The sequence below is a fragment of the Mesocricetus auratus genome, unplaced genomic scaffold (genome assembly GCF_017639785.1).
Source record: "Mesocricetus auratus isolate SY011 unplaced genomic scaffold, BCM_Maur_2.0 Super-Scaffold_100691, whole genome shotgun sequence".
Lineage (NCBI taxonomy): Eukaryota > Metazoa > Chordata > Mammalia > Rodentia > Cricetidae > Mesocricetus > Mesocricetus auratus.
Window position 1 is genome coordinate 10,064,299 of NW_024429267.1, and position 24,627 is coordinate 10,088,925.

Here is a 24,627-nt window from a genome sequence, read left to right on the forward strand (position 1 = left end):
AAAAGAGAGTCGCTATGTAGCCAGGCTGACCTTGAACTTGTACTGGTCCTCCTGCCTCTGCAAGAGGCAAGTGTGTGGGTAATTTGCTGATTAATGATTGATGTGGGCGGGTCTAGCCCACTATGGGCTATGCTACCACTGGGCCAGTGGTCCTAGATTGTATAAGAAAGCAGGCTGAGTGAGCCATGGAGAGCAATCCAGTAAGCATCACTCCTCCACAGCCTCTGCATCAGCTGCTGCCCACAGGTCTTTGCCCTAACTTTCCTGGATGGTGGACTACAGACTCTGAGATGAAACAAACTCTTTCCCTCCTCAAGTTGTTCTTGGTCATGGCATTTTATTACAGCAATAGAAGCCTAAGACAGCTGTATGACAATCTGAGTGGCAACGGGACATTTATACCAAGTTGTGTGTGCTGGGTGGGGAGTTGGGAGAAGGTGAGGCTCAAAGGGCCCTGGAGCAATCTGGGAGAAGGAGAAAGGGCACTGAGCAGCCGCTAGGAGAGGCACTTTAAGGAAAGAGCAGAACATAAGCAGGCTTTTAATTTACTTGTAGGGTTTTACATTGTAACCCAGGCTAGTACAGAACTTCGAATCCTTCTGCCTCAGCTTCTCAAGTGCTGGGATTACAGGAGTGCACCACAACATCCAAATTATGCAGCTGTTTTCAGGAACACTCTACTATGCTTCTGTTTGATTTATTTTTATCTTATATGTATGAGTGTTTTGCCTGCATATATATCTGTGTACCACTTGTGTACCTGGTACCCATGGTGACCAAAAGAGAGTTTCAGATCCCCTGAAAGTAGAGTTACAGATGTTTGTTAGCCACAATGTGGGTGCTGGGAGTCAAACATGGGTCCTCTACAAAAGCAGCCAGTGCTCTAAACTGTAGAGCCAGCTCCCAGTTTCTTTTTTTAAAGATAGGGTCTCATATAGCCCAGCCCCGCCTTAAACTTGCCATATGGCTGAAGATGCCCTTGAACTTCTGATCTTTTTGCTTTCATCTCCTGAGTGCTGAGATTACAGATGTAGGCACCATGCCTAGTTTATGCAATGCAGGGTGTTAAACCTGGGGTTGCATGCATGCCAGACAAGCACATTATCAACTGAAGCTACACGCACATTTGGTGGAATGTGTTTTAACTTCCCAAAAGAAAGTCAGGAAACTCTTAGAAACTCTTATTCCTTTGCTGGTTTGAAGGAGGCTGATCAGGGTTCAAATAATGAGCCCTACTTGAAAGTGATTTTTGCGGCAACTGCAGCGACAGAGGACCCAGGTGCAGCTGGGTTAATTAATTTCATCAGATATGGAGACCTGCCTCTCTCTCCACCAGAACTCACAATGGAAGACACTAAGGATGTCACACTTAGCTCCCAGATCTCTGCAAATGACACAAGCCTCCTACAGTTGCAGCAGGTTTCCTTAAGGACTGGCTGGAAGGTGAATTGAGAGAAAGGGAGTGCATGTTGGGTCTTCTGGGCCCACCAAGCTCCATTTAAATGATGTTCTTTGGCTGTTTTCCTTTTCTGTCTTTATGATGACAGTGTTTGCTAAATAATATTTAGAAAATACAGTAAGCATTAAAAGAAGCTAAGAAATTCCTATGTGGTCTCACTGTCCACTCTAAACAGATTTCTTTCAGAGTGGATTTGTTCTTCACATAGATTAGGAGAGAAGAAAAGGAGGGAGAGAGAGATTTTAACCTAATTGGATGCACTTCCCTGAAGGGCTGTTTTCAAGGCATCGGGGCTAATGTGATTTTAAAATGCCAGGATGACTCATCTTAGAATTATTGAACAATTTCATGATTTTTGTTAAAAACAAAGTTGGCTCTCCTTTATCCTGTCATTAGGAATTACCTACTCCAACTCGCAGTTGCTCCTTTCAGGGTCCACGCTTAGGGAGAAAGGAGCACAGCACAAACCAAGATACTTAAATAGGAGAGGCTGCTGGAGATAGGATTCAATAAGGAAAGATGCTTGTGGCCAAGCCTTGAGTTAAGTCCTAGGCCCCCCATGGTGAAGGAGGGAACCTACTCCTGAAAACCATCCCCTGACTTCGCACCATGGCACGTGGGTAAGGCCCCCCCCAACACACACACACACACCACACACACACACACACCATACACACACACACAACACACACACCACACACACACACCACACACATACACACACACACCACACACACACACACACACACTGAAATAAATAGTAATATTTTTTAAGTTAAAAAGATATAAGGATAAGGGTATGGTGATATCATGCAGGAGAATGGTGAGTTCTAGGACAGCCTTGGCTATCTAACAAGAGTCTGTCTCAAAACGAGCAAAAATATCCATTAAAAATATATATAAGGTATATGCTAGTATGCCTTCAATACTTACATTACTAAACTGGGAGTTGTGGTTCATGGCTGTTATCCCAGCATGTGAAAGCCTAGGGCAGGAAAATATGAACCTAAGGACAGAGGGGGCTACCTAGCAAGACCCTGTTTAAGTAAACAAACAAAGCAAACACAGACTATTAGTCAAACAGACCTTCTTCTTATTAAAGCTAAAAGAGGTTTAAAAACACACAGCAGGCTTAATCATTTAAATTTTCTAAACAATTTCCTCGTGTAATACAGTTGGGGTGGAGCTGAATGGTAGAGTGTATTGACTATACACAGGGCTCTGGGTTCAGTTCCCAGTACCAGAGACATTCCCACCTTTAATCCCAGCTCCTAGGTGTCAAGGGCAGGTGATAGATGTGTCAGAGTTAAGCCAGCCCGATCTACACAGTAAGTTCCAGGCCAGCAAGGGCCGTATAGTGAAGCAAGGCTCTATGTCAAATGAAAGAAAAAGAAAAATCTATTCTAAAATGGAGTCAGATTTTACACAACTTTGTATTTAATAATGACTTTTTCTCAAAGATTAATGGTGGGTGAAATCTGAGGCAGGACTATTGACAGGGAATGAAGAGTATTTTAAATCACTTAACTGGATTGAGCAAAGATAGAAACAAGCTTCATTTTGCTGCAGCCCCAGAGAGAAAGGAGGACTCAGCTCATTTTTCTCAATGCATTTGAGAAAATGTTCCTTGGGGAATCATTAAAAGTCACAACTGTAAGTGTTCTAACCTTTGGGCTTTTGATATGTATTTCCTAAAACCTAGAAGGCCCCATCATCTCCCTAACAAATCCTATCCCATAATTTTTCACTTTTCTTTTATACGTGTAGATACCTGTGGAATGGGTACATGTGTGTACAGAAGCATGTGTGTCTGTACATGGAAGCCAGAGGAAGATGTCAGGTGTCCTGTTCTATCTCTCTCTGCCTTATTTCTTTGAGTCAGAGTCTGCCACTGAAACTCGGGCCCAGAAAGCCCCAAGGATCTCCCTGTCTCCACCTCCATGGTCGTGGTTGGGCGGGGAATTACAGGCAGGAGGTATGGCCCTGCCCAACTTTTTATTTGAGCACTGAGATCTGAACTCAAGTCCTCTTGCTTTTATAGTCAGCATTCTTACCAACGGAGCCATCTCTTCAGTCCCAATGTTTTACCTTTCTAGATAATATTTACAGCTGACCAGCTCAAGGACACCATACTAAGCAGTTCTCCGTGCGCTTCCAGAACCCAACTGCATGACCCCTATTTAACCTTTGTATTATTCTGCTCATGCGGCAATCTACCCGGCTTGATAACAGCAGTGTTCTTACATTTTGAAACTGGGAAGATGGCTTAGTCAGTAAAGTGCCTTCCGTGCGAGCATGAGCACCTGATTTTGGATCCCCATCACCCACGTAAATGCTGAACACAGACAGCACCAAGTGTCTGAAACCCCAGTGCTGAGGAGGTAGAGACTGGGGGTCCCTGAGGGTTTGCTGGGCAGCTAGCACTAGTCAAGTTGGTGAGCTCCTGCTTCAATGAGAGACTTGTCTCAAGACGTAAGATGGGAGGGCTGGGGATGTGACGCCGTTAATAGAGTACTTGCCCAGCAGCCACAAAACCTTTGGTGTCATTCTCAAGACCACGTAAAACCAGGCATGGTGGCACACACTTATAATCCCTACACTTGGGAGGTGGGTCAGAAATTCAAGCCAGGGGTAGTGGCACAAGCCTTTAGTCCTAGCATTCAGGAGGCAGAGGCAGAGGCAGGCAGATCTCTGTGAGTTCAAGGCCAGCCTGGTCTTTGGAATAAGTTTCAGAACAACCAGAGCTACATAGAGAAACCCTGTCTCAAAAAAAAAAAAGAGGCTCAGAAGTTCAAGGTCATCCTAGGTGAAAGAATGAGTTTGAGCCCAGTCCTGGCATCATGAGACCCTGTCTCTGGGTAAATAAATGTTGGGAAAATGGGGGAAAATGTACCCAGTGCTCTGTCTTGCTCCCATCCCTCAGACACATCCACAGACAGTTCTGCGAGTTTTTTTTTTTATCTTTTCCAAAGTTTTGTCGTGGAAACATAAATACCCACCTATTGATGTTTCATCTCTGGCTCCGCCCACCCTATGTTGGTGATCAAAGCCAGGGCCTCAGGCATGCCAGGCAAGTGCTCTACCATGAGCCCCGCCCCTGTCTTCCTATACAAAACTTCATGTACATATTATTGTGTGACTTTGCTGCTTTTGTTTGACCTTATCAATACGTCCCGGGAAAAAGTCCACGTTGGAAATCATTCTGCTTTTAAAGCTTTTTAAAATTTAAAGAACTCTATTAAATGCTGCCTCCTAATGTACTCAGCCAGTTTTGCTTGTGATGGACATTTGGGGTGCCTGCTGTCATCTGCTACGCCAGTGATGCTTTGTACAAATGCCAATCTGCATTATGTGTATGTGTCTTTGGAGAAATTCCAAGCAGTACAGATGGATGGCTCCGACACTGCATGCCCTAGTAGCGCTGAGAGGGAGGCCGTGCTAGCCAGACTTTCACCACTGTGACAAAACACCTGGCCTAAACAGTGTGAGAGGAAGGATGGTTTCTCCTGGCTCACGGTACCTTGCCCTGCCTCCTCGCTTCCAACACCTCCCCAATAGCCTGCCACTTGCGATCAAGCCTTCCACGAAGGGGCCTATGGGTAATGTTTTGAAAGCCAACCAGAACATTCCACACCAACCTCCAGAGCCTGATGACCATCTCATAATGAAAAACATGTTTCATTCATCTCAAGAGTTCCCAGCACCACTCAGAAGTTCAAGTCCAAGGTTTCCCTGATACCTCAGATGAGCTCACAGCTATGGATACCCACCAAAACCAGAAAACAAGTTACATACTGTTTAAAAAAAATACTCAGGTCATTGAGTGGACTCAGCAGGTAAAGACAGCTGCTGCCAAGGTTGATGACCTGGGTTTCCTGAGTTTGATGTCGGGGACTCACAGGGTGGAAGGAGAGAACCAACTCCTGAAAGTTGTCCTCCGACCTCCACTCACGCCTGTGCCACGGTGAGTGCAACACACGCAGAGAAACACGCACACGTAAATATGAATAAGATGCAATAAGAAGATTCAAGATATATTCTATATCTGAGAGAAACTCATTCTGTTTTTAAAGCTTTCTAGCATTGCATTTTGTTACATCTTATTTACTATCATATGTGTATGTATGATGCGGGGCCACACGTGTGCTAAGGCATGTGTATGGAAGTCTTTTCCATTACTTGATAAACCATGACGAAGGAAGGGTTTATGTGACTTACACATGTAGTTCACAGTCCGTCATTGAGGGAAGCCAGGGCAGGGAAGGAAGCAGAAATCTCGGAGGGATGCTGCTTACAGGCTCTCTTTCTCTCAGACTCTCCACCAGTTCCCTATACAGCTCAGGCCCAGCTGCCCAGCTGCCCTCCCACACCAACTAGCAATTGTGAAAATCCCCCCTAGAACGCCCAATCTGATGAAGGGGTTTCCTCAGTTAAGGTTCCCTTTCCGGTGTGGGTCAAGTTGATAGACAAGATTAATTATCATGAGGTCAGAGGGCAATTTTCAGGGTTAGTTCTCTCCTTCCTCTGGATTCCAGGGATCAAACACAGCTTGTCAGGTCTACATGGCAGGTCTTTCCACTTGCTGAGACACTGTATCTGTACCACACTACTGTTTTTTTTTTAAAGACATGTGTTTTTGTTTGTTTTAAAGATGTATTTTATTTTTAATTGTGAACATGGATATCTATATATGGGTTCATGTATGAGTGTAGGTACCCTCAGGACCCAGAGGAGGGAGTCCGGTTCCTTGGACCTGGAGTTAGAGGCTGCTGTGAGTTATCATCTGATATAAAGGCTGGGAACCGAACTTGGGTCCTTGACAAGAGCGGCAAGTACTCTTAATCACTGAGTCATGCTTTTTAAAAATTTATTTGAAACTAGGCAGTGGTGGCTCACACCTTTAATCTCAGCACACAGAGGCAGGCAGATCTCTGTGAGTTTGAGGTCAGTCTAACCTACAAATCAAGTTCTGGGACAGCCAGGGCTGTTACACAGAGGAAACCCTGTCTTGAAAGAATTAAATAAAGTAAAATTTTACTTGATGTGCACAGGTGATTTGCCTTCATATATGTCTGCACCATGTATGTACCTGGTTCCCAAATAGGCCAGAAGAGGGAACTGGGTTTCCTGGAACTGGAGTTACAGGGAGTTATGATATGTGTGCTGGGAACTAAACTCAGATCCTCTGAAGAGCAGCAAGCTTAAGCACTAGCCTGATCTGGGCTGGAGAGATATATGGCTCAGAGGTTAAGAATATTGCCTGCTCTTCCAGAAGTCCTGAGTTCAATTCCTAGCAACCACATGGTGGCTCACAACCATCTATAATGAGGTATGGTGCCCTCTTCTGGCTTTTATGAATACATGCAGATGGAACACTATATAAATAAATAAATAAATATTATGTAGGTTTGATTTATAGGTATGGATGCCTTAAATACATTGACCTACATTTTTTTTGAGACAGGATCTTTCTACATAAGCCTGGGTATCCTGAAAGTCACCATGTAGACAAGGTTGGTCTTGAACTCACAGAGATCCACCTGCCTCTGTCTCTTGAGATTAAATGCATGTCTCTGAGATTAAATGCATGTCTCTGAGATTAAATGCATGTACCACTATGCCCAGTTGAGCCCACATCTTAAAACTACACACTAGACAGCTGAGAATGAGAAGCCCAGATACTTTATTTTATATATTTTGTTTCATTTTACACATTTTATTTCGAGACAGAGTCTCAAGTATCTTAGCCTTCTCTGAAACTCACTATGTAGCCAAGCATGACCTTGAACTTCTGAACCTCCTGTCACTACTCCCAAGTGCTGGTATTGCAGGCGTGTGCCGTCATTGAAGTCAAAGCTCCATACAAGCTAAGTAAGCACTGGCCAACTGAGCTACATGTTTTTGTTTGGCTGTTTGTTTGTTTTTGAGACAGGGTTTCTCTGTATTGTTTTGGAGGCTGTCCTGGCACTCGCTCTGTAGACTAGGCTGGCCTCAAACTCACAGAGATCTGCCTGCCTCTGCCTCCCGAGTGCTGGGATTAAAGTTATGTGCCACCAACGCCCAGCTGAGCTACATGCTTTAAAAACATCTGCCAGATGCTGGGATTATAGTTTAACTGTGTACAAGAGACCAAGCACTATTGGGAGTTATTCTTTGTTTGTTTGATTGCTTTTGTTTTTTTGAGACAGGGTTTCTCTGCGTAGCTTTGGAGCCTGTCTTGTAACTCTGTAGATCAGGCTGACCTGGAACTCACAGAGATCCACCTGCCTCTGCCTCCCGAGAACAGAGGTGTGTGCCACTGCTGCCCTGTGGGAACTACTCTTTTTTGAAAGTCTGAGAGTGGAACCACCTCTTTTGGGTTTTGTAATCTGATACTGGTTGTGTGTTTAGGAACATGAATGAGAGTGTCCAGCTCCTATGTTGATGCAGGTGTTCTTTATACGCATAGAAAGATGTGATACTTCTCAGGGCAGGAGCTTGCCTAATGCTTCATTAATACCCACACCAGCACACCGTGAAGGCAGTGGGTGAGTGGGCAAGTAATGGTTTGGAACTGGGATGTATAGTGTATGCATGAAGCCCTGGACTTAATCCCCTGATTAAAACATTTTGATTAGAGCATTTCTTATTGCTGGTGCTCAGCATGTTGATAACATGGCCTCCAGATCATTGCTTTCCCCGTGTGTGTGTGTGTGTGTGTGTGTGTGTGTGTGTGTGTGTGTGTGTGTGTGTGTGTGTTCATGTGAATGGAGGTCAGAAGATAACCTGAGGTATCTTTTCTCAAGAGCCTTCCATCTTTGTTTTGTTTTCAAGTCAGGGGTCTCTCCTGGAACTAGCCACATAGGCTAGCCTGGCTGCTCAGCAGGCTCCAGGGGTCCACCTGCCTATGCCTTCTCAGTGCTGGGGTTACAGATGCATGCCATCACACCCAGCTTTTGTTTGTGTTTTAAATGTAGAACCTGGGATGGTGATCACATCCTCAGCTTGCTTGGAAGCATCTCACTGACCAGGCCATCTTTGCAGCCCTATGAGGTGTGTTAAGGCAGGAACTTGCTAATTGCACAGACTAGCCTCAAACTCAAGATCCTTTGCTGTCATATCCTGGTGTGATATGACAGGTTGAGACAGTGAGTTGGGCTCTGGAGGTCCCCCTCCCCGCTTCCTCCTTAGAACTCCAACCCAGAAGCCAAGAGACTAGTTTCCAATGAACTCAGACAACCCCGCTGACCTGTCATTCTGAGACCTGAGTCAGGATCCTGCCGTCTTTGCAAGCTGAAATTAACAAAGAAGAAACATTTCTGAGCTAAGCGAGGGACATTTAAATCGATAGAAAGAGCATCCTTTTACACAGAGAGAGGCTACGAGGCTCCAAAAGGCAGAAAACAGGTACATTCCTCTGCGATGTTTTCTTTTTCACACATGTGTGCACTCTTGTGTGTGTGTGTGTGTGTTGTGTGTGATTAATTAAAGGAAGCTACCACTTAAGTAAATAAAAGAGAACTGCATGATGACGGCCATCTGGGGTCAGAAAGCAGAGCAAAGTCATGTCACTCAGTGGTCCCCCAGGAGCTCATGCAGTAAAACAGCACGAACAGTGCTGACCTTGAGGTCTTCAAGCAGAGGCCGCCTGACATTCTGCATTTTTTAGGAAGGTGGTGTCCCTGAGCTTACTTCAGGTGTAGTTTCCCGTTAAGAAAAATAAAGTTTTTTTGGTGCTTTAAAAAAGACAAGGTTCAGGCTGGAGGGATAGCTCAGCCACTAAAGGCTAGGCTCACAACCAAAACTAAAAGAGACAAGGTTCATTCAATGATTTTGTTATTTTTGTTCTTAAAATGGTTCCAGTGCTGGGGATGTGGCTTAGTTGATAGGATGTTTATTTGGCATTCTTGAAGCCCTGTGTTTGATCCTCAGCACCCCACTAATGGAGCATGGTGGCCCTTACCTGTAACCCCAGCACTGAAGGCAGGAGGATAAGAAATTCAGAGCCAGTCAGGGATATAATGAGACCCAGCTTTACATCAATCCAGCTGTCTAGTTTAGCGGGGAAAGGTGCTTGCGTTGGATCTCCAGCACCCGCATGGTAGAAGGCTCAAGCCTGTGAGAGATTCTGTCACCATCACAGTGGCGTGTGTCCTCCCCTCCCCCACACATGTACACAAAAATAAAAAGAATCGGGGCTGGAGAGATGGCTCAGAGGTTAAGAGCACTGGCTGCTCTTCCAGAGGTCCTGAGTTCAATTCCCAGTAACCACATGGTGGCTCACAACCATCTGTAATGAGATCTGGTGCCCTCTTCTGGCCTGCAGGGATACATGCAGACAGAACATTGTATACATAATAAATAAATAAATCTTTAAAAAATAAAAATAAAATAAAAAGAATCTTAAAAATTCAGGAAGAAAGCAAAACTTGGGGGCTGGAGAGACGGCTTATGGTTAAGAGCATTTGTTCATCTAGACGACCTGCACTCAGTTCCCAGCACCCAGATGGTAGCTCACAACCATCTGTAACTCCAGTTCTAATGGCTCTGACGCCCTCTTCCAACCTCTACAAGCAACAGACGCATGGAACACACACATCCATATATGCAGCAAAACACTCATAAAAGTAAGTCTAAAAAGTTTTCTTTAAAAAAAAAAACCAGCAAAAACTGACAGTGGAGGAAAAAACAAATAAGATATAGACACAGAGGGGCTGGATGGGGTGGAGCTCAGCAATTAGAAGCACCTGCTGCTCTTCCAGAGGACCTGAGTTCAGTTCCCAGATCCCATGTCAGGCGACTCACACCCGCCTGTGAAACTGACTCCAGGGAATCTGGCGCCCTCTTCTGGCCTCCACAAGAATTCATATTTGTAAATAATACATTTTCTACATAGAGTGGATCCAAGAGACTTGGCCGTTTGTAACACTTACCTCTGTATTAGGAGTTAGAGTGAGATTATTATTTACTACTCCTAAGCACTAAAGTACGGTGAGTGTGTGGGTTTGTGATAGAATGCTAGATGTGGTCTGGAGTACTGTATGATCCCCAGCATCAGAAAATAATGAGAAGAATGATAACAATAGTGATGACGGTAATAATAATAAACATCTGGGGGAAAGGTCAGTTTTAAATTCTATATATAAAAATCAAGTTAACACTGGAAGAAAAGGGCTGGAGGTGGTGGCACACGCCTTTAGTCCCAGCACTGGAGGCAGAGGCAGGCAGATCTCTGTGAGTTCGAGGCCAGCCTGGTCTTCAAACTGAGTTCCAGTTCAGCCAGGACTGTTACACAGAGAAACCCTGCCTCGAAAAACAAAAACAACATCTGGAAGAAAAAATATATTGGTTTAAATCAGAAAACAGTGTAATTAGGACAGCAAAATGACTCTGTGGCTAAAGGAGCTTGTGGTCAGGCCTGACGACCTGAATTTGATCCTTGAACTCCATATGTTGGAAGGAGAGAGCTGACTCACAGCTGTGTCCTGTGAAAGCCCACACTCCTCCGTGCACATGTGCGCACACTCAGATGTGCACAAATGCACACACATTCCTTTCAACACACATGTACAGCTCCATAGTTACTACATACCACACTGTCCTACTGAAATTCTATCCAACATCACGCTTTCAAATCCTCATCCAAATATTTCAGGGAAAACAATGTGTAGAGCTGAGTTACACTTTTTGTGTACTTGTAATTCTGATTTCCTTTTGTTTGCTGGGGTGCTGGTGATCTGCTCCCCACCCACTCCAAGCATACACTTCCCTGTTCAGCTGCACCCTAAGTCCCCACCTGTAACCCTTATTATATTTCAAGAAAAGGTCTCTGGTGGCTCAAGCTGGCCTTGAACTTTGTGCAGCTGAGGATGAGCTTGAATTTGTAATCTTCCTGTCTCCAATTCCGGGTGTATACTTTGGGATTACAGGAGTATATCAATAAACCCAGTTTATATGACCTTGGAGACTGAACTAGGTAAGCACTACATGAACTGAGTTACATCCCTAGCCCTGGAGTCCTTGTTTTCCCTAGGAGCCTAGGTTTGGAGGGAGTCGGGTTTTCTAAGCGTGTTTCCTTTCACTCCAGACCTGCATTCTGGAAGCCTTCCTCTGAGGACACCACAGTGCTGTGCCGCCGAAGAAGCACCGCCCACTGACGTCACTGCAGCTGAAGAAGCACCGCCCACAGGAGAAGAGCCGAGCCGCAGAGTCGGGCTGATCTATGGATGTGAGGCAGTGTTTGCTTGGACAATGTAGTTTTCATTTGAGACAGTGCCTCTGTGTATAACCCTGGTCTTGTCTCAGTACGTAGACCAGGCTGGCCTTGAACTCGCAGAGATCCCTATGCCTCTGCCTGCTCAGTTTGTGGATTAAAAGCCAGCTCAGTTTAGATTTCTTGACTTCTAATGGAGTTAACAAGGTTGTAGGGAAGATGAAGCACGATCCTGCTGATACCTGCGAAGACAGAAATGGGGTGGGGGAATTAAACTGGACAGTTCACACGATGTGACAAGCCTGTATCCTTAGCTCTGAAGCAGGTTTTCCCCTAATTTTTTTTTCTTAAACTTTGTTGTGAATGCCTGTGGCGTATTCTTTCATGCTATTGCCATGGAAACTAGTTTTCTTGCCTGATCTTATTTTCCGGTTGGCTGTTTTATCGCCCCCTCCAAATGTATTAGTGAGAATTGTTTTAAAATCAGTATTTATTCATATAATACATTTTCATATAAAATTATTTTTGGATCTAGCTTTCTTCCTTTGCATTCAGCTCAGCTACAGTGCAGTTAATCAAGCTAAGGTGTGACTGGGGCTCTCATCTGGACAGTGCCATCATGATACGTTTGGGGAGGGGGACTTTACCTAAACAGTCACCATGTGTCTGGAGTAAGTTTTAAGTCAAGAAACAGGTTACCAAGGCCTTGAGCAAATTCTCTGGGCCGGGTGTGTGGGTTGTCGGTAGTAGAATACTTCTTTTGAACGGCCAAGCCCCTGGGTGTGTTCTGTAGAACCAAACAAGGAAATTCTGAGAGTATATTTCTGAGGTTTCTGAAAAATAGATACAGGTTAGGAAGACTGGAAAACTATTCATCTTAAAAGTTGTGCCATTGCTGGTCAGTCGTGGCATATGCCTTTAACCTCAGCACTTGGAAGGCAGAGGCAGGCAGATCTCTGTGAGTTCGAGGCCAGTCTGGTCTATAGAGAGAGTTCCAGGACAGTCAGGGCTGTTACATAGAGAAATCCTGTCTTAAAAAAAAAAAAAAAACAACAAAAGTTGTGTTGGTTAGTTTTTGTCAACTCTAAGCTAAGGTTATCTGAGGAGAGGGATCCTCACTTGAGAAACTGTTTCTAAAAGACTGACCTGTAGGCAAGTCTGCGAGGGCACTTTGTTAATTAATGACTGATGTGGGAGGGCCCAGCCCACTGTGGGCGGTGCCATCCCTCCGTCAAGTGGTCCTGAGTTGTATGAGAAAGCAGGCTGAGCAAGCCAAGGGGAGCAAGCCAGAAAGCGGCACTCCTTGATCCTTGCTTCCAGGCTTCTGACTTGAGTTCCTGCCTGCCTTCCCTTCTTGGTAGACTTCAAGCTGAAATAAACCTTTTTCTCCCCAGGTTGCTTTATATATGGTGTTTTGTCACAGCAATGCAAAACAACCTAGAACAAAAGGCAGGGATTTAAAAAAAAATCTTTAAGACTTATTAACTTATTACGTGTATGTGTCTGTGTTGTCCACCATTTCAGTGCAGTGCTCACAGAGGCCAGAAGAGGGCATTGGATCCCCTGGAGATGGAATTAACAGGCAGCTGTTAGGGACCTGACTTTGGTGCTGGGAAATAATCCTTGGTCATCTGGAAAAACAGAAAGCATTCCTAACTGCTGAGCCGTCTCTCCAGACCCAAAGATAAGGATTTTTTAAAAACATAATATGGGGTCAGACAGATGTGAGACTTTAATGGATAAAGGCGTTTGTTGCCAGGCTGAACAACCTGAATTCTACCCCGGAGACCACATGGTAGAAGGAGAAAACAGCGTCCTGGAAGCTGTCTTTTAATCTTCTCTCTATCTCTCTCCGACTCTCTGTCTCTGTCTCTCTCTCTCTCTGTTTCTGTCTCTCTCTCTGTTTCTGTCTCTCTCTGTTTCTGTCTCTCTGTCTCTGTCTCTCTGTTTCTATCTCTCTGTCTCTCTCACACACACTCACAAATATAATTCCAAAAGAAATTCATTATATTAAAACATAAAAATAGAAAAAAATTCTGTGAAAAATCTAGAGTATTATAGAATCTCTTACTCAAACTAAAACTAAGACTTTTGAGTGAAAAATAAGGCACAGTTGATGAATTTGTCTAAAGCCTGTAACGTCATCACTTGGGAGGCTGAGGCAGGTCTATTGCCTGAGATCAGGAGGTCAAGACCAGTCCCAGGCATAGTGAGACCCCCACCCCCACAGAAAAACAAAGGTGAAGGAAAGAACCACGAACTGGGGCTCCCCCAGGTAAATCAAAGCTTGTGACCATAGTCGCCCCAACTGACGCTGCACCGCTCCACTCGGAGAGGTCCCAAGGGGATTCTTGGTGAAATTAGCAGCTGAATCATATGATTGACTAGGGTTGATTTTTACACTCAAACAGAGACAAAGGCCCAGACAAACAAGATGAAGGAGACAGAGAGGAACCTTGATAAGGCTGGGCCATCAGCACTCCTGGGAGTTTCACGAACACTCATGCAACAGTACCCATGACTCCACATGCAACTTAGAGGCTGGGCCGCCTGATCTCTCTCAGAATCCCACATCTGACTGCCTGACCTGAAACATGGAGGATGGGTGGAGGAGTAAGGGACTCACCTCTGTGGATCATTTTCACATGTGTTTAATTTCAAACTCATGTCAGGATGCTTTCTTTCTTTTTTTTTTTTTTTTGTTTTTTGTTTTTGCTTGTTTTTTTGAGACAGGGTTTCTCTGTATTGTTTTGGAGGCTGTCCTGGAACTCGCTCTGTAGACCAGGCTGGCCTCGAACTCACAGAGATCTGCCTGCCTCTGCCTCCCGAGTGCTGGGATTAAAGGCGTGTGCCACCATCGCCTGGCTTCAAGGCAGTTTTTAATATATCCTAAATCAATAGATTACTGATGAGTCTTGCCCCAGTATCAATACAGGAGAATTTGGGGGTTCAAGAATAGCCTAGGTTATATATAGAGAGATTTTGTTGAGAGAGACAAGGGGGGGTGAGGATTGATTTTCAGCATCTTACTGTACTAAACTCTTAATGAGGTTGACCCATGGATGGGACAGTAGCTTAGACATGTGTCATTATTTTGGACCTAAAACCTGATGTTCCTTGTGCTGTTTGTAAATTCAGCTTTCCCCTTTGGCAATCTCTGTTCCTGAGTTCTTAAAATGCCTTATAGAACTTTGAAGGTGGCACGCCCCTATGATATAAGGAAGCAGGTCTGGGCACACAGAGGTCACACCTGGTGTGTCAAGTCTTGGCAGGCTCTGAGCTGCTTCCTGTCTGCTTCATCCTGCGCGTGTGGCCATTCCTTGTGCGAACCTTCTGTCACTTCTTCTTTTCATTTTCACGTCTAATTATATTGCATTTGGTTTTGTCTCAATAGGTCTCACTCTCACCCACGATGATCTGGACCTCCCAGGCTGAAGCAATCCCCCTGCCTCAGCTTCCAGAATATTTGGGACTACAGGTGTGTACCATTATACTCTGCTCTTGTTTTGCTTGCGTATGTGGGGGTGGGAATGTGGACATGCATATGGAAGTCAGAGCCCTTTACTCTTTTTTAAAAGATTTAAATTACTTTATTATTCTGGGTAGGATTGCTTTAACTGTGTATGTATATGTGTATCACATGCACACAGGGCTCCAAGAGGTCAGAAGAGGTTGTCAAATGTCCTGGGACAGGAGTTACAATGGTTCGGAGCCACCACATAGGTCCTCTGGAAGAGCAACCAGTGCGCTTATCCACTGAGCCATCCCTTCACCCCCTCCCCCCCACTTTTCCCATTGGCCTGGAACTCATCAAGTAGGCTAGGCTGTCTGGCCAATGAGCCAAACACTTTTTGGCATGCAGGCAGAAGACTGTATACACAATAAATAAATAAAATATTAAAAATTATTTATTTGTTATATATATAGTATTGTGTCTACATGTATCCCTGCAGGTCAGAAGAGGGCACCAGATCTCATTACGGATGGTTATGAGCCATCATGTGGTTGCTGGGAATTGAACTCAGGACCTCTGAAAGAACAGTCAGTGCTCTTAACCTCTGAGCCATCTGCCCAGCCCCATCTCACTTTTTTTTTACATTGGCTTTAGTGATTTAACTCAGGTCCTCACACTGGCAAAGTAGGTAGGTCCCAGCTCTAGGTGAGCCACCCCCAACTATTGCCTGTTCTTATACCAAACCATAAAGCCAGCAAAGTCTGGGTTAGTCGTGCCTCTAGTGCTTGGCTTATCTCCTGTGGAAGGAATTCAGTACTTTGCTGCCCTAACAGTGGGAATAGTTACAAAATTTCAAACAACATGAGCATCTTTCAAATTGGTGTATGGCAGCTCATTGGATAATGGCACTTGATGTGGAGCCTGACAACCTGAGTTCAATCCCTGGGACTCACATGTAGAAGGGGAGAATTAGCTCCCACAAGTTATCCTATGAATTCCACACATGCTCAGAGGCATGTGTGACCCTTTATCTTAAGAATTAACATAATGATGCAATTTGCATGCCCTAAGATTCTTGCTTTAAAATGTATAATCCAGTGGTTTTGGTTATAGTCAAAGTTTTACCACCATCATCAGTACCTCAGGAATATCTTTGGACCACCTCTCCCTAGACAAAGCTCCTTTGTTCAGTGAGTAGTCACTCCACACTCCATCCTCCACCCCACAAGAAGCCAAGATCTGCTACTCTGCAGTGTTCCCTACCTGCAACTGTCATACAGATGGAATTGTGCATTGTGAACTTTGGCCCTGACCTTTCACGTAACTAGTTTCCCCAGGTCCTTCTCTCTAGCAGGGTGTATCAACATTTGCTCCCTTTCCTGGCTTGATCATAGTAGCCCTCTGTAGGTATGCACTGCATTAAAACAAACAGCAAAACCCTTCCTAGCCAAGATGAGGTTTTACTATCGCAATTCTGGGGTTTTAGATTCATGTGAAGGGTGACAATCAAAGCTTACGATTTTCTGTGCCCTGGAACTTTCAGGCTATTCTTTCTCGGACACTAGGAACGCAGCCCCGTGGTGGCCCTGAGAGTTTACTTCCTCAGCTCTCGCCTACCCAAGGAACCAGGCTCCCTAATCCGGTTTAGGAATCTGCGTCCCCTTCTCTCCTAGGCTACCTGGTTTCCTGAAACCGGACACCGCAGAGGACAGAGAGCTCTCTATTCTTGTTTCCCAAGGAAATTAATTCAGGTATAAAGGACGAGTGAAGGAAATACTTTCGACTTTCCTTAAAATCCTGAAAGAAAAAAGGGGGGGGGGGGGGGGATTTCCTTTGGGCTGTGGTCCAATTCTGATCTTTTATGCAGATAAAATATTTCTCTTTTAAAAAAAAAAAGGAAAACTTCTAGGAAAATCATGCGACTTGGGGGCTAAATCGATGCTATGTTTCTCCTTAAAGAGAAGAGATGCGTGAGCAGTTTCCTCATCTCCCCGAGTGTTTTCATCCCCTGGGTTTGGGGGTGTTTCCCTGGGGACGGCTGGGACAGCAGCAGCGTGCTCTGCAAGCTAGTGACGCCAAAGGACTACAGGATCCAGAGTCCTTTGGAAACTTGTAGTTCCACGCTTGTTGGTTACCTCGGCTTCCCTGAGGAGTGACGCTGCGAAAACAAACTCTGATTGGTCAGGTCTGTGCTGAATTCTCCATTTATGGACAGATTGCCCGGCCCGAGCCCAGGCTGAGGCAGAGAAGAGTTTGGAATAAGTGTTAGGAGAAAGACGGTCCAGGCAGGGCAGCTGGACAAGCAGTCCCGCGGAGCGCATCGGGTGCATCTCTAGACAGTTGGGGATCGTCAGGTCCGAGTGCGCACCGGGTCTGCTAAGTCTTGCCTCACCTAAGGTCTCGGATCCCGCCTGGATGGAGTACCATCTGGGTTTCCATTGGCTCCTGTGAGTGCTTGGGTGTCTGGAGCTTGTTTTTTGGCGAAGGGAACCAACTTTTGAAGTTCGCCCAGGAGACCGCGTTCCAGTCCCAGTGTCCAGGCAGCCGGACTCGGCGGAGGCGCGACTGCGGCGGGAGTCACCATGGTGAGTTGGCTGCGCCGCGTCCCAGGACTCCTGACCCTGGGATGGGGCAGGAAGCCCCGGAGCGCCGGCACCTATCTTGGGCAAGCTGCCCAGGCAGGGGGTGGAGAAGGTGGACGCGGGAGTATGCACTTCTGAAGCGCCGATTTCCTGCTGTTTGCTGCAAACCGGGTCTTGGCCGGGAAGAGCGACCGAGGCGGGCAAGGAAAACTCTGAAGTGGCATTCTGAGCCGGGAAAGTTTTGTTGGCAATGTTGCTGTGGCTGCCAGCTGTCGGAAGCCAGGGCGTGAGCACATCTGTTTTCACCGACACAGGCATGGGACCGGGCACCTTTTTCTCCTTCAGGGAAGGTGGGGGGCACGCCTGTGTCCCTCGGGCTTCCCTTCCCCCGGGCGGGCACCAGCGTGAGTTCCCTGGCAAGCTGATCCTACAGCTGTCCCCCTGGCATCGGGTGGGACCCGGACAGTCCCGCCTGCACTGGTGATGGGCCCCTCGCTGCACAAAGGCAGGCGGGGGCACCAGGTACCGCGGGGCACCTGGCAGTGGCCTGGACTGCAGGGACCCTGTGACGATAGCGCAAAGCGGCAGTCACACTGGCCGGGAGCCCAGACCAGTAGGGTCCTTGTATGGGGTAAACACCCCCAGTCGCGGGCCCCACCCGGTGCCCAGCTCTAGAGGACCGCCACCCTGCTTCACACGCCATGAGTCCCCGAGAGCGTCCCTGGTTTTGTTCTTTCCCGCTTGGCATTTGGGGAGTGTGTGGCATGGACTGCCTCTCTCTCTTTTGTCGCTACCCGGAGGAGTCCCCAGTCTCCTTTCTCAGTTCCAATAACCTTAGCCACATCCCCTGGGCTTTGCTGTGGTGTAGTTTTACTTCAGAAGGACAAAAGCATAAATTGTATTTTGGGGAAATTGCCAGTTCACCAGGACCAAAAGAATAAAAAAAAAAACTTATTTTTAAACTTGAAGTTCTAAAAGTCTTCAAAGTTTCCATACTTGCTTCTCGGTGGAGGAACTTGTTCTCCTGACTTTGTCGTTGTTTACTGACCGTGAGGGTGAAGCTTACTAAAATAGATGCCTAGCATAGCGCTCACTTGAGAAATCTGTATCCCAGATCCCAGCGTCAAGCATCGGAGGCACAGGCTGGGCAGAGCCCACATGCAGTGTATACATGGCCCCTGCCCCTTCGCTGTTTATTCAAAAGGACGATTTAAAACAAGCGAAACCTTTAAAAGGCATCCTGGTCCCAAGATTTTAATTTTTACATAATTCAAAATTATGTCACCTTTGTCCCCCAGAGAGAATACTTCATTTATAAATACGCTTCCTCCTTCAGTTTTGAGGTTTCAGAAGTCAGTCTACACACACAGTGTACCCTGAGCTGCGGTTGGGTGGAGTTTCGAGCGCCTCAGACCACTTGAAGTTGAGCAGTGTGATAATCTTGGTGCCTAAGGATTGCTGTAATTACTTTCCATGGTTCGATATTTAAAAAAAAAAATCAATGTGTTTATGTCAAGTACTGAAAAGAATTTTACTGTGTAAGTGGTACCTTGAGGAAATGAACTTTCCCTTGTTAAACTCACTTTTTCTTGCCGGGTAGACCCAAAATTAGCCTGTGATGCTTTTTTCAGAGATGTGGGGAAACATGCTCAGTTTGGCTCCTTGCAATGGGTGTAACTGGTTGATCCATTGGATGTGGAGGAGGTGTGTCTTAGCATCCCTTTCATGCCTGTGTAGACAGGGTATAGTTACCTCCTCTTGGGCTCCCGCCATCAGCTGGGATGGGCATGTTGTGGGTCACTAGGAGGCTATCTGTGTATCAGATATGGATGCTGGGGCCACAATTCACTGCCCAGAAAAGCTGAAACAGCTGGCTGTCCTGAAATAGGTGTGCCATGTACAGAACTCTGGTGTCTAGAGTCATTTGGACAGAATTAGAGGAATTGCTTCTTCTATGACTTGAAAGTATGAGTGGGCCTATCAGCTGGGAGAAGTTGCCTGAAGACAGAGTACCCACATCTCAGATAGTTAGGAGCCCAGTGAGAACGTTTAATGTTTACGTAAGAAGTCTTAGGCTGAATGGAACTTCTGTGTTCTGCATCTGTCTGGGCCTGCCCAGTTGAATCCCTCAGCTGCTCAGGACAGGAAGGGATGGGCCATTACCCTTGGTGGGTGTGGCCAAGAATTAGCACAAAGCACAGGCCCTTGGCCAGGCCCGCAGGAAGAACACCTGTACTGTGAACTCTCCTGTGTGCTTGTGTGATGGCTACTCTTGATGGGAAAGCTGGTGGGATTTAGGGTCTGCACAGAATGAGACCTCAGGGCATATCTGAGAGTTTCTAGCTTACGTTAAACTAGAAGCTGGAAGACCCATTCTTTACATGGTGGCACTGTTCCAAGCTGGGTCCTAGGCTGAATAAAAAAGGAAAATGGGAGCTGAGCACCAGCAGTGTGTGTGTGTGTGGGGGGGGAGTGGAAGCCAATTAGACTATCTATACCTAAGGCCCTACGACTTACTCAGTTATGACTCATGATGAAAATTCACTTCAGACTCATGAATACAATGTATAGTTCACTCTTCCCTCATGAATATTAACTATGGGACACTAACTCATCTCGGAAAACCCAGGCTATATTACCAGGTCTAGTTACTGTTACCCTTTTCATTATGAGGCTTGAAAAGGTGAGAAAAAAAACCCATCTCAATACATCATCATATCTGAGTGAGAAGAGTCTACAAAGATTCTCTTGGCTCTAATACATAGCAGTGTATTGCTAAGGCTTCCTTCATGGACTCTGGCTTCATAGTCTGTGGCAGGATAGTTCTGTTGGTGGCTGTGGTCTGTTTGCTGGGTGATAGACTAAAACCTCTGTGTGTGAGGCTGCCTTCTGTTTTGACCCCAGAAAGTGTGATTCATAGGGTTTCTGTGAAGAGAATATGCAGAAGTGCTTGAGTGGGTCTCTCGTGGCCATTGTCTCTGCAAGTGTCTAAGCTCTGTTCCCTTTTCTCTACTGCTTATTATTCCCGAGTCGCTAGCAGACATAGCACACACAAATACCATAAACACAGTACTGATTTTTTATTTATTTTTTGGGGGGACAGGGTTTCTCTGTGTAGCCCTGGTTGTCCTGGAACTCACTTTGTAGACCAGGCTGACCTTGAACTCAGAGATCCACCTGCCTCTGCCACCGAGTGCTGGGATCACAGGTGTGTACCACCACATCTGGCTGTAGCACTGGCTTATAACTTAGGGATCTTGTAGACAGATGACCAAGGGGGTAAGTTAGGTTCCTTGGGGTAGAGGGTGGTCTGTATTTAATAAGCCTGTTTCCATTGATTAGCAGAGTCTAAACTGGAGAGAAGGGGTAAGTTAATGACAAAGGGAAGGTTAAGGAAAGCTGATTCTGAATGCTTCTACCTTGGGGATGAGAAGCCCAGCTGGGCCTTGGATGGACAGAGATGAGGCATGGGAAGGAGGTGAAGGCAGGCCATCCCGCCTCTTTCTCTGCTGAGGACTCCACTGGCAGGAACTCCAGTGACAATGACAGGCAAGACACAGCGAATCTGTCCTTGGAGAGTAAACAAGGAGCACATGTCCCGCGGTTGCACCAACCACATTACCAGGGCATCTTGTTGTAGACACTTGTGCTGGCACTGCTCATTTTTAAGTACCCTGATGTCATTGAAAGGCCAAGCGTGCTTATCTGCGGGTCATCTGCTTGCAGCTGCTTCAAGCTCAGTGTGGTGCTCTGTGAACCACAACACTTCCTCCATCTACTTGCTAGCCAGAAGGTCTAAATGGCAGCTGTGCACCTAGCAATGATGTCAGTGTTGTGTATCCACACCTTATCCTGGGGCGTTGACACAGAAGGCGGTGGCCTGGTTTTTTGTACCTGTGGAATCTGGTGGCTTAAACAGGGAAAACCCCTGTGCAGCTGCTAATGGGAGTCGTCAGAACACGAGTGGAGATGGCAAGGCTGCACTTCCAGCCTCTCTGGTTACCCTTCATCCCTCTCTTTTGGTGAAGTGCACAATACCCCTTACTCCTTGCCCCTGTCAAAGCACAGAACTTGAGGTGGGTTTCCAGGGTTACCCTTAATGTGTCACATGAGACTAAAGACCAAGCGGTGCTTCTCATCTACTGGTGGGAGAGGACGAGGGTTCCATTGCTTATCATCAGCATCTCTATTCAGATTTCAGCACACACACACACACACACACACACACACACACACACACACACACACACACACGCATGCGCATGCACGCATGGTCTCACTGTGTAGCCCAGGCTGGCCTCCAGCTTGTAGTCTCCTGCCTCGGCTTCCCAGCTGCTGGCATGGCTGAGGTTCTCAACCTTTCCAATGCTGCGGTCCTTTAATACAGTTCCTTGTGTGGTGGTGACCCCCAACCATAAAATTATTTCTGTTGCTACTCCATAACTTCTATTTTGATACTGTTACGAATCATAATGTACATATTTTTGGAGACAGAGTTTTGTCAGAGGGGTCATGACCCACAGATCGAGAACCACTATAATATAGGCATGTGCCACACCTAGCTATAACATGCAGACAACTGTAAGATACTCTGGACCTCACAATGGGATATATAGGGGTACGTTCAGTCCTGCTTTTCCAGATTTGAACTTGAGTAATTTATACATATGGTATATTAATTTATTATCTAAGATACAGATATAATATATACAATATTTAATGTATATTAAAGGGTTTTTGCCTGCATGTATGTCTGTGTACCATGTACATGACCATATATATGTTTGGTGCCTAGGAAGGCAAGCAGAGGGCATCAGAGGCTTTGGAATTGGAGTTACAGATGGTTGTGCTGTGTACTATGTGGATGCTGAGATTCGAACCTGGGTCCTTGCAAGAAGAACCAATGCTCTTATCTGCTGAGCCATCTCTTCAGACCCATTTTGTGTGTGTGTGTGTGTGTGTGTGTGTGTGTGTGTATGTGTGTGTATGTGTGTGCGCTCGTGCGTGTGCATATGTGTGTATATATACATCCATATGTACCAAAATGCAGCAACTTATATTTTTACCATTATGTGATTAAATTTTTCTCAGTAGCATTTTCTTTCCTTTCCTTTATTTATTTATTTTATTTTATTTTTTCTAGACAGGGTCTTACTATGTAGCTTTGGCTGTCCCTTTCCTGTAATTTATTTTGTATCCCAGGCTGGCCTCAAACTCACAGAGATCCGCCTGCTCCTGCCTCCTGAGCACTGGCATTAAAGGTGTGCACACCACTGCTTGGCTTATTTTATTTTCAGTTGATTATTTTTGCAATGCTGAAGATCCTTCCAGTGTATACAGGGCAAGTGCAGTATCTCCCAACCACATCCCCAGGCCCTGATATTTTTATTTCCCACTTTGTTTGGACTTGACATTTACAGAGCAAATAAGAGGTTAAAGGTTAAATGCCAATGGTATTAAAAATAAACATCTTAGCCCTGTAAGCTCATTCTGTAATAATAGCAAGCAAATCAAGTTCTGAATTTTGTACTTCAGAATTTATTTTGGCATAGCCAACAGCTTTTTGGTCATCTTAGCAGAATTTTTTAAAATATCTTTTTTGACAGTTATATCAAGTCAAGCAGAATTTACAGATCCTTTCCTGAAATAACACTGTTGGGTTTGACAGGCCAGGGGCCTTTTGCCGTCTGTCTACACAGACTTGGCCTTCATTTCTGAGGTCCCTTTGGAGAACACCAATATTGTCATCGTTTAAAGCCCTTTCGGTTTTGTTTTGTAATTTTCCTCCTTACACTTGTTTATTTTTGTGAGTACATGCATCAGTAGGGGTTGAAAGGCAACTTGCAGGAGTCAGTTCTTTCATTCTATATGTGGGTCCTGGAGATCAAACTTGGGTTGTCAGGTTTGGCAGTTAAGGCCCTTGCCCATTGAGCATCTTGTCGGCCCTCCAAGCACTTTTGAATGGTCATTTATGAGCTTCGGAAGAAATGCCATTAAAAAAAAAAAACTTCTTTTCTGACCTAAAGTACTAGTGGCCATGTGACTGCCACCCTTCTCACAGGGCTCTGTACCTGGTCCCTTCAGCTGTCTCTATTCTGCCTCTGAGGAGGGGACACCCACCCTACTGTGTGCGTGCAGTTTTATGTAGAGCAGGCTGTGGGGTCAAGGAGAGAGGTAGGTTCTGTCTTAAAGCTTTTTAGAGAGAGGGGGCCTGGGGAGATGACTCAATAAATAGGAGTTTGCCATGCAGGCATCAAGAATTGAGTTCAGCTTCCCAGCACCCATGTAAAAGCCAGGTATGGCAGCACTGGGGTATGGGAGCAGGTCTTAGGTGCTCACTGGCTGGCTAGTTTAGCTGAAACAGGAAGCTCCAATTTATGAGTAAAAGACCATGTCTCAAAAAAATAAGGTGGAGTGACTAAGATATCCCCACATCCATTTCTGGCCTCTACACGTGACCACACGATGAACACACACACACACACACACACACACACACACACACACACACACACACACACACACACACTGAAAAAAAAACTCAGAGCCTTCACAGAGAGTAGACCCAGGCTGCGATGCAGCTGAGTCAGCATGCTTGTCTGGCTTGCATGGAGCCCTGCATCTGAGTCTCACCACACATATACCTGGTGTGCTAGTGCACGCCTATAATCCCATAATTCAGGCGCTGGGTGGAGGTGGCAATACACTTCTGCAGGAGCCACAGTAGTCCAGGGATCATTTTTGGCTATGTAGGAAGTTTGAGGCCAATCTGGAATACACGAAAACCTCTATTTCAAAGAGCAAGGAGCAGGGTCAGGACAGGAGAGTCGGTCTTCCAGATTAATGACTTCTGGAGGCTCTGGGTTTTGACTGAGCTGGTGGCAAAGTACAGATTTTCTGATCCCAGTCTAAGAAGGGGATGGATTAGAATCTTATTTTT

At 45.7% G+C, this 24,627-nt stretch overlaps 1 protein-coding gene across 1 annotated transcript in view; it reads left to right on the plus strand.

The window, feature by feature from the left end:
- The first annotated feature begins 17,323 nt into the window (after positions 1–17,323).
- The window catches only part of Myo1e (myosin IE), a 189,448-nt gene continuing 182,144 nt past the window's right edge, over positions 17,324–24,627 (plus strand). The window contains exon 1 of the mRNA XM_040740350.1: positions 17,324–17,690. Within this exon, the coding sequence (XP_040596284.1) occupies positions 17,688–17,690 (3 nt within the window). The 5' untranslated portion in view covers positions 17,324–17,687. The remainder of the gene's footprint in view (positions 17,691–24,627) is intronic.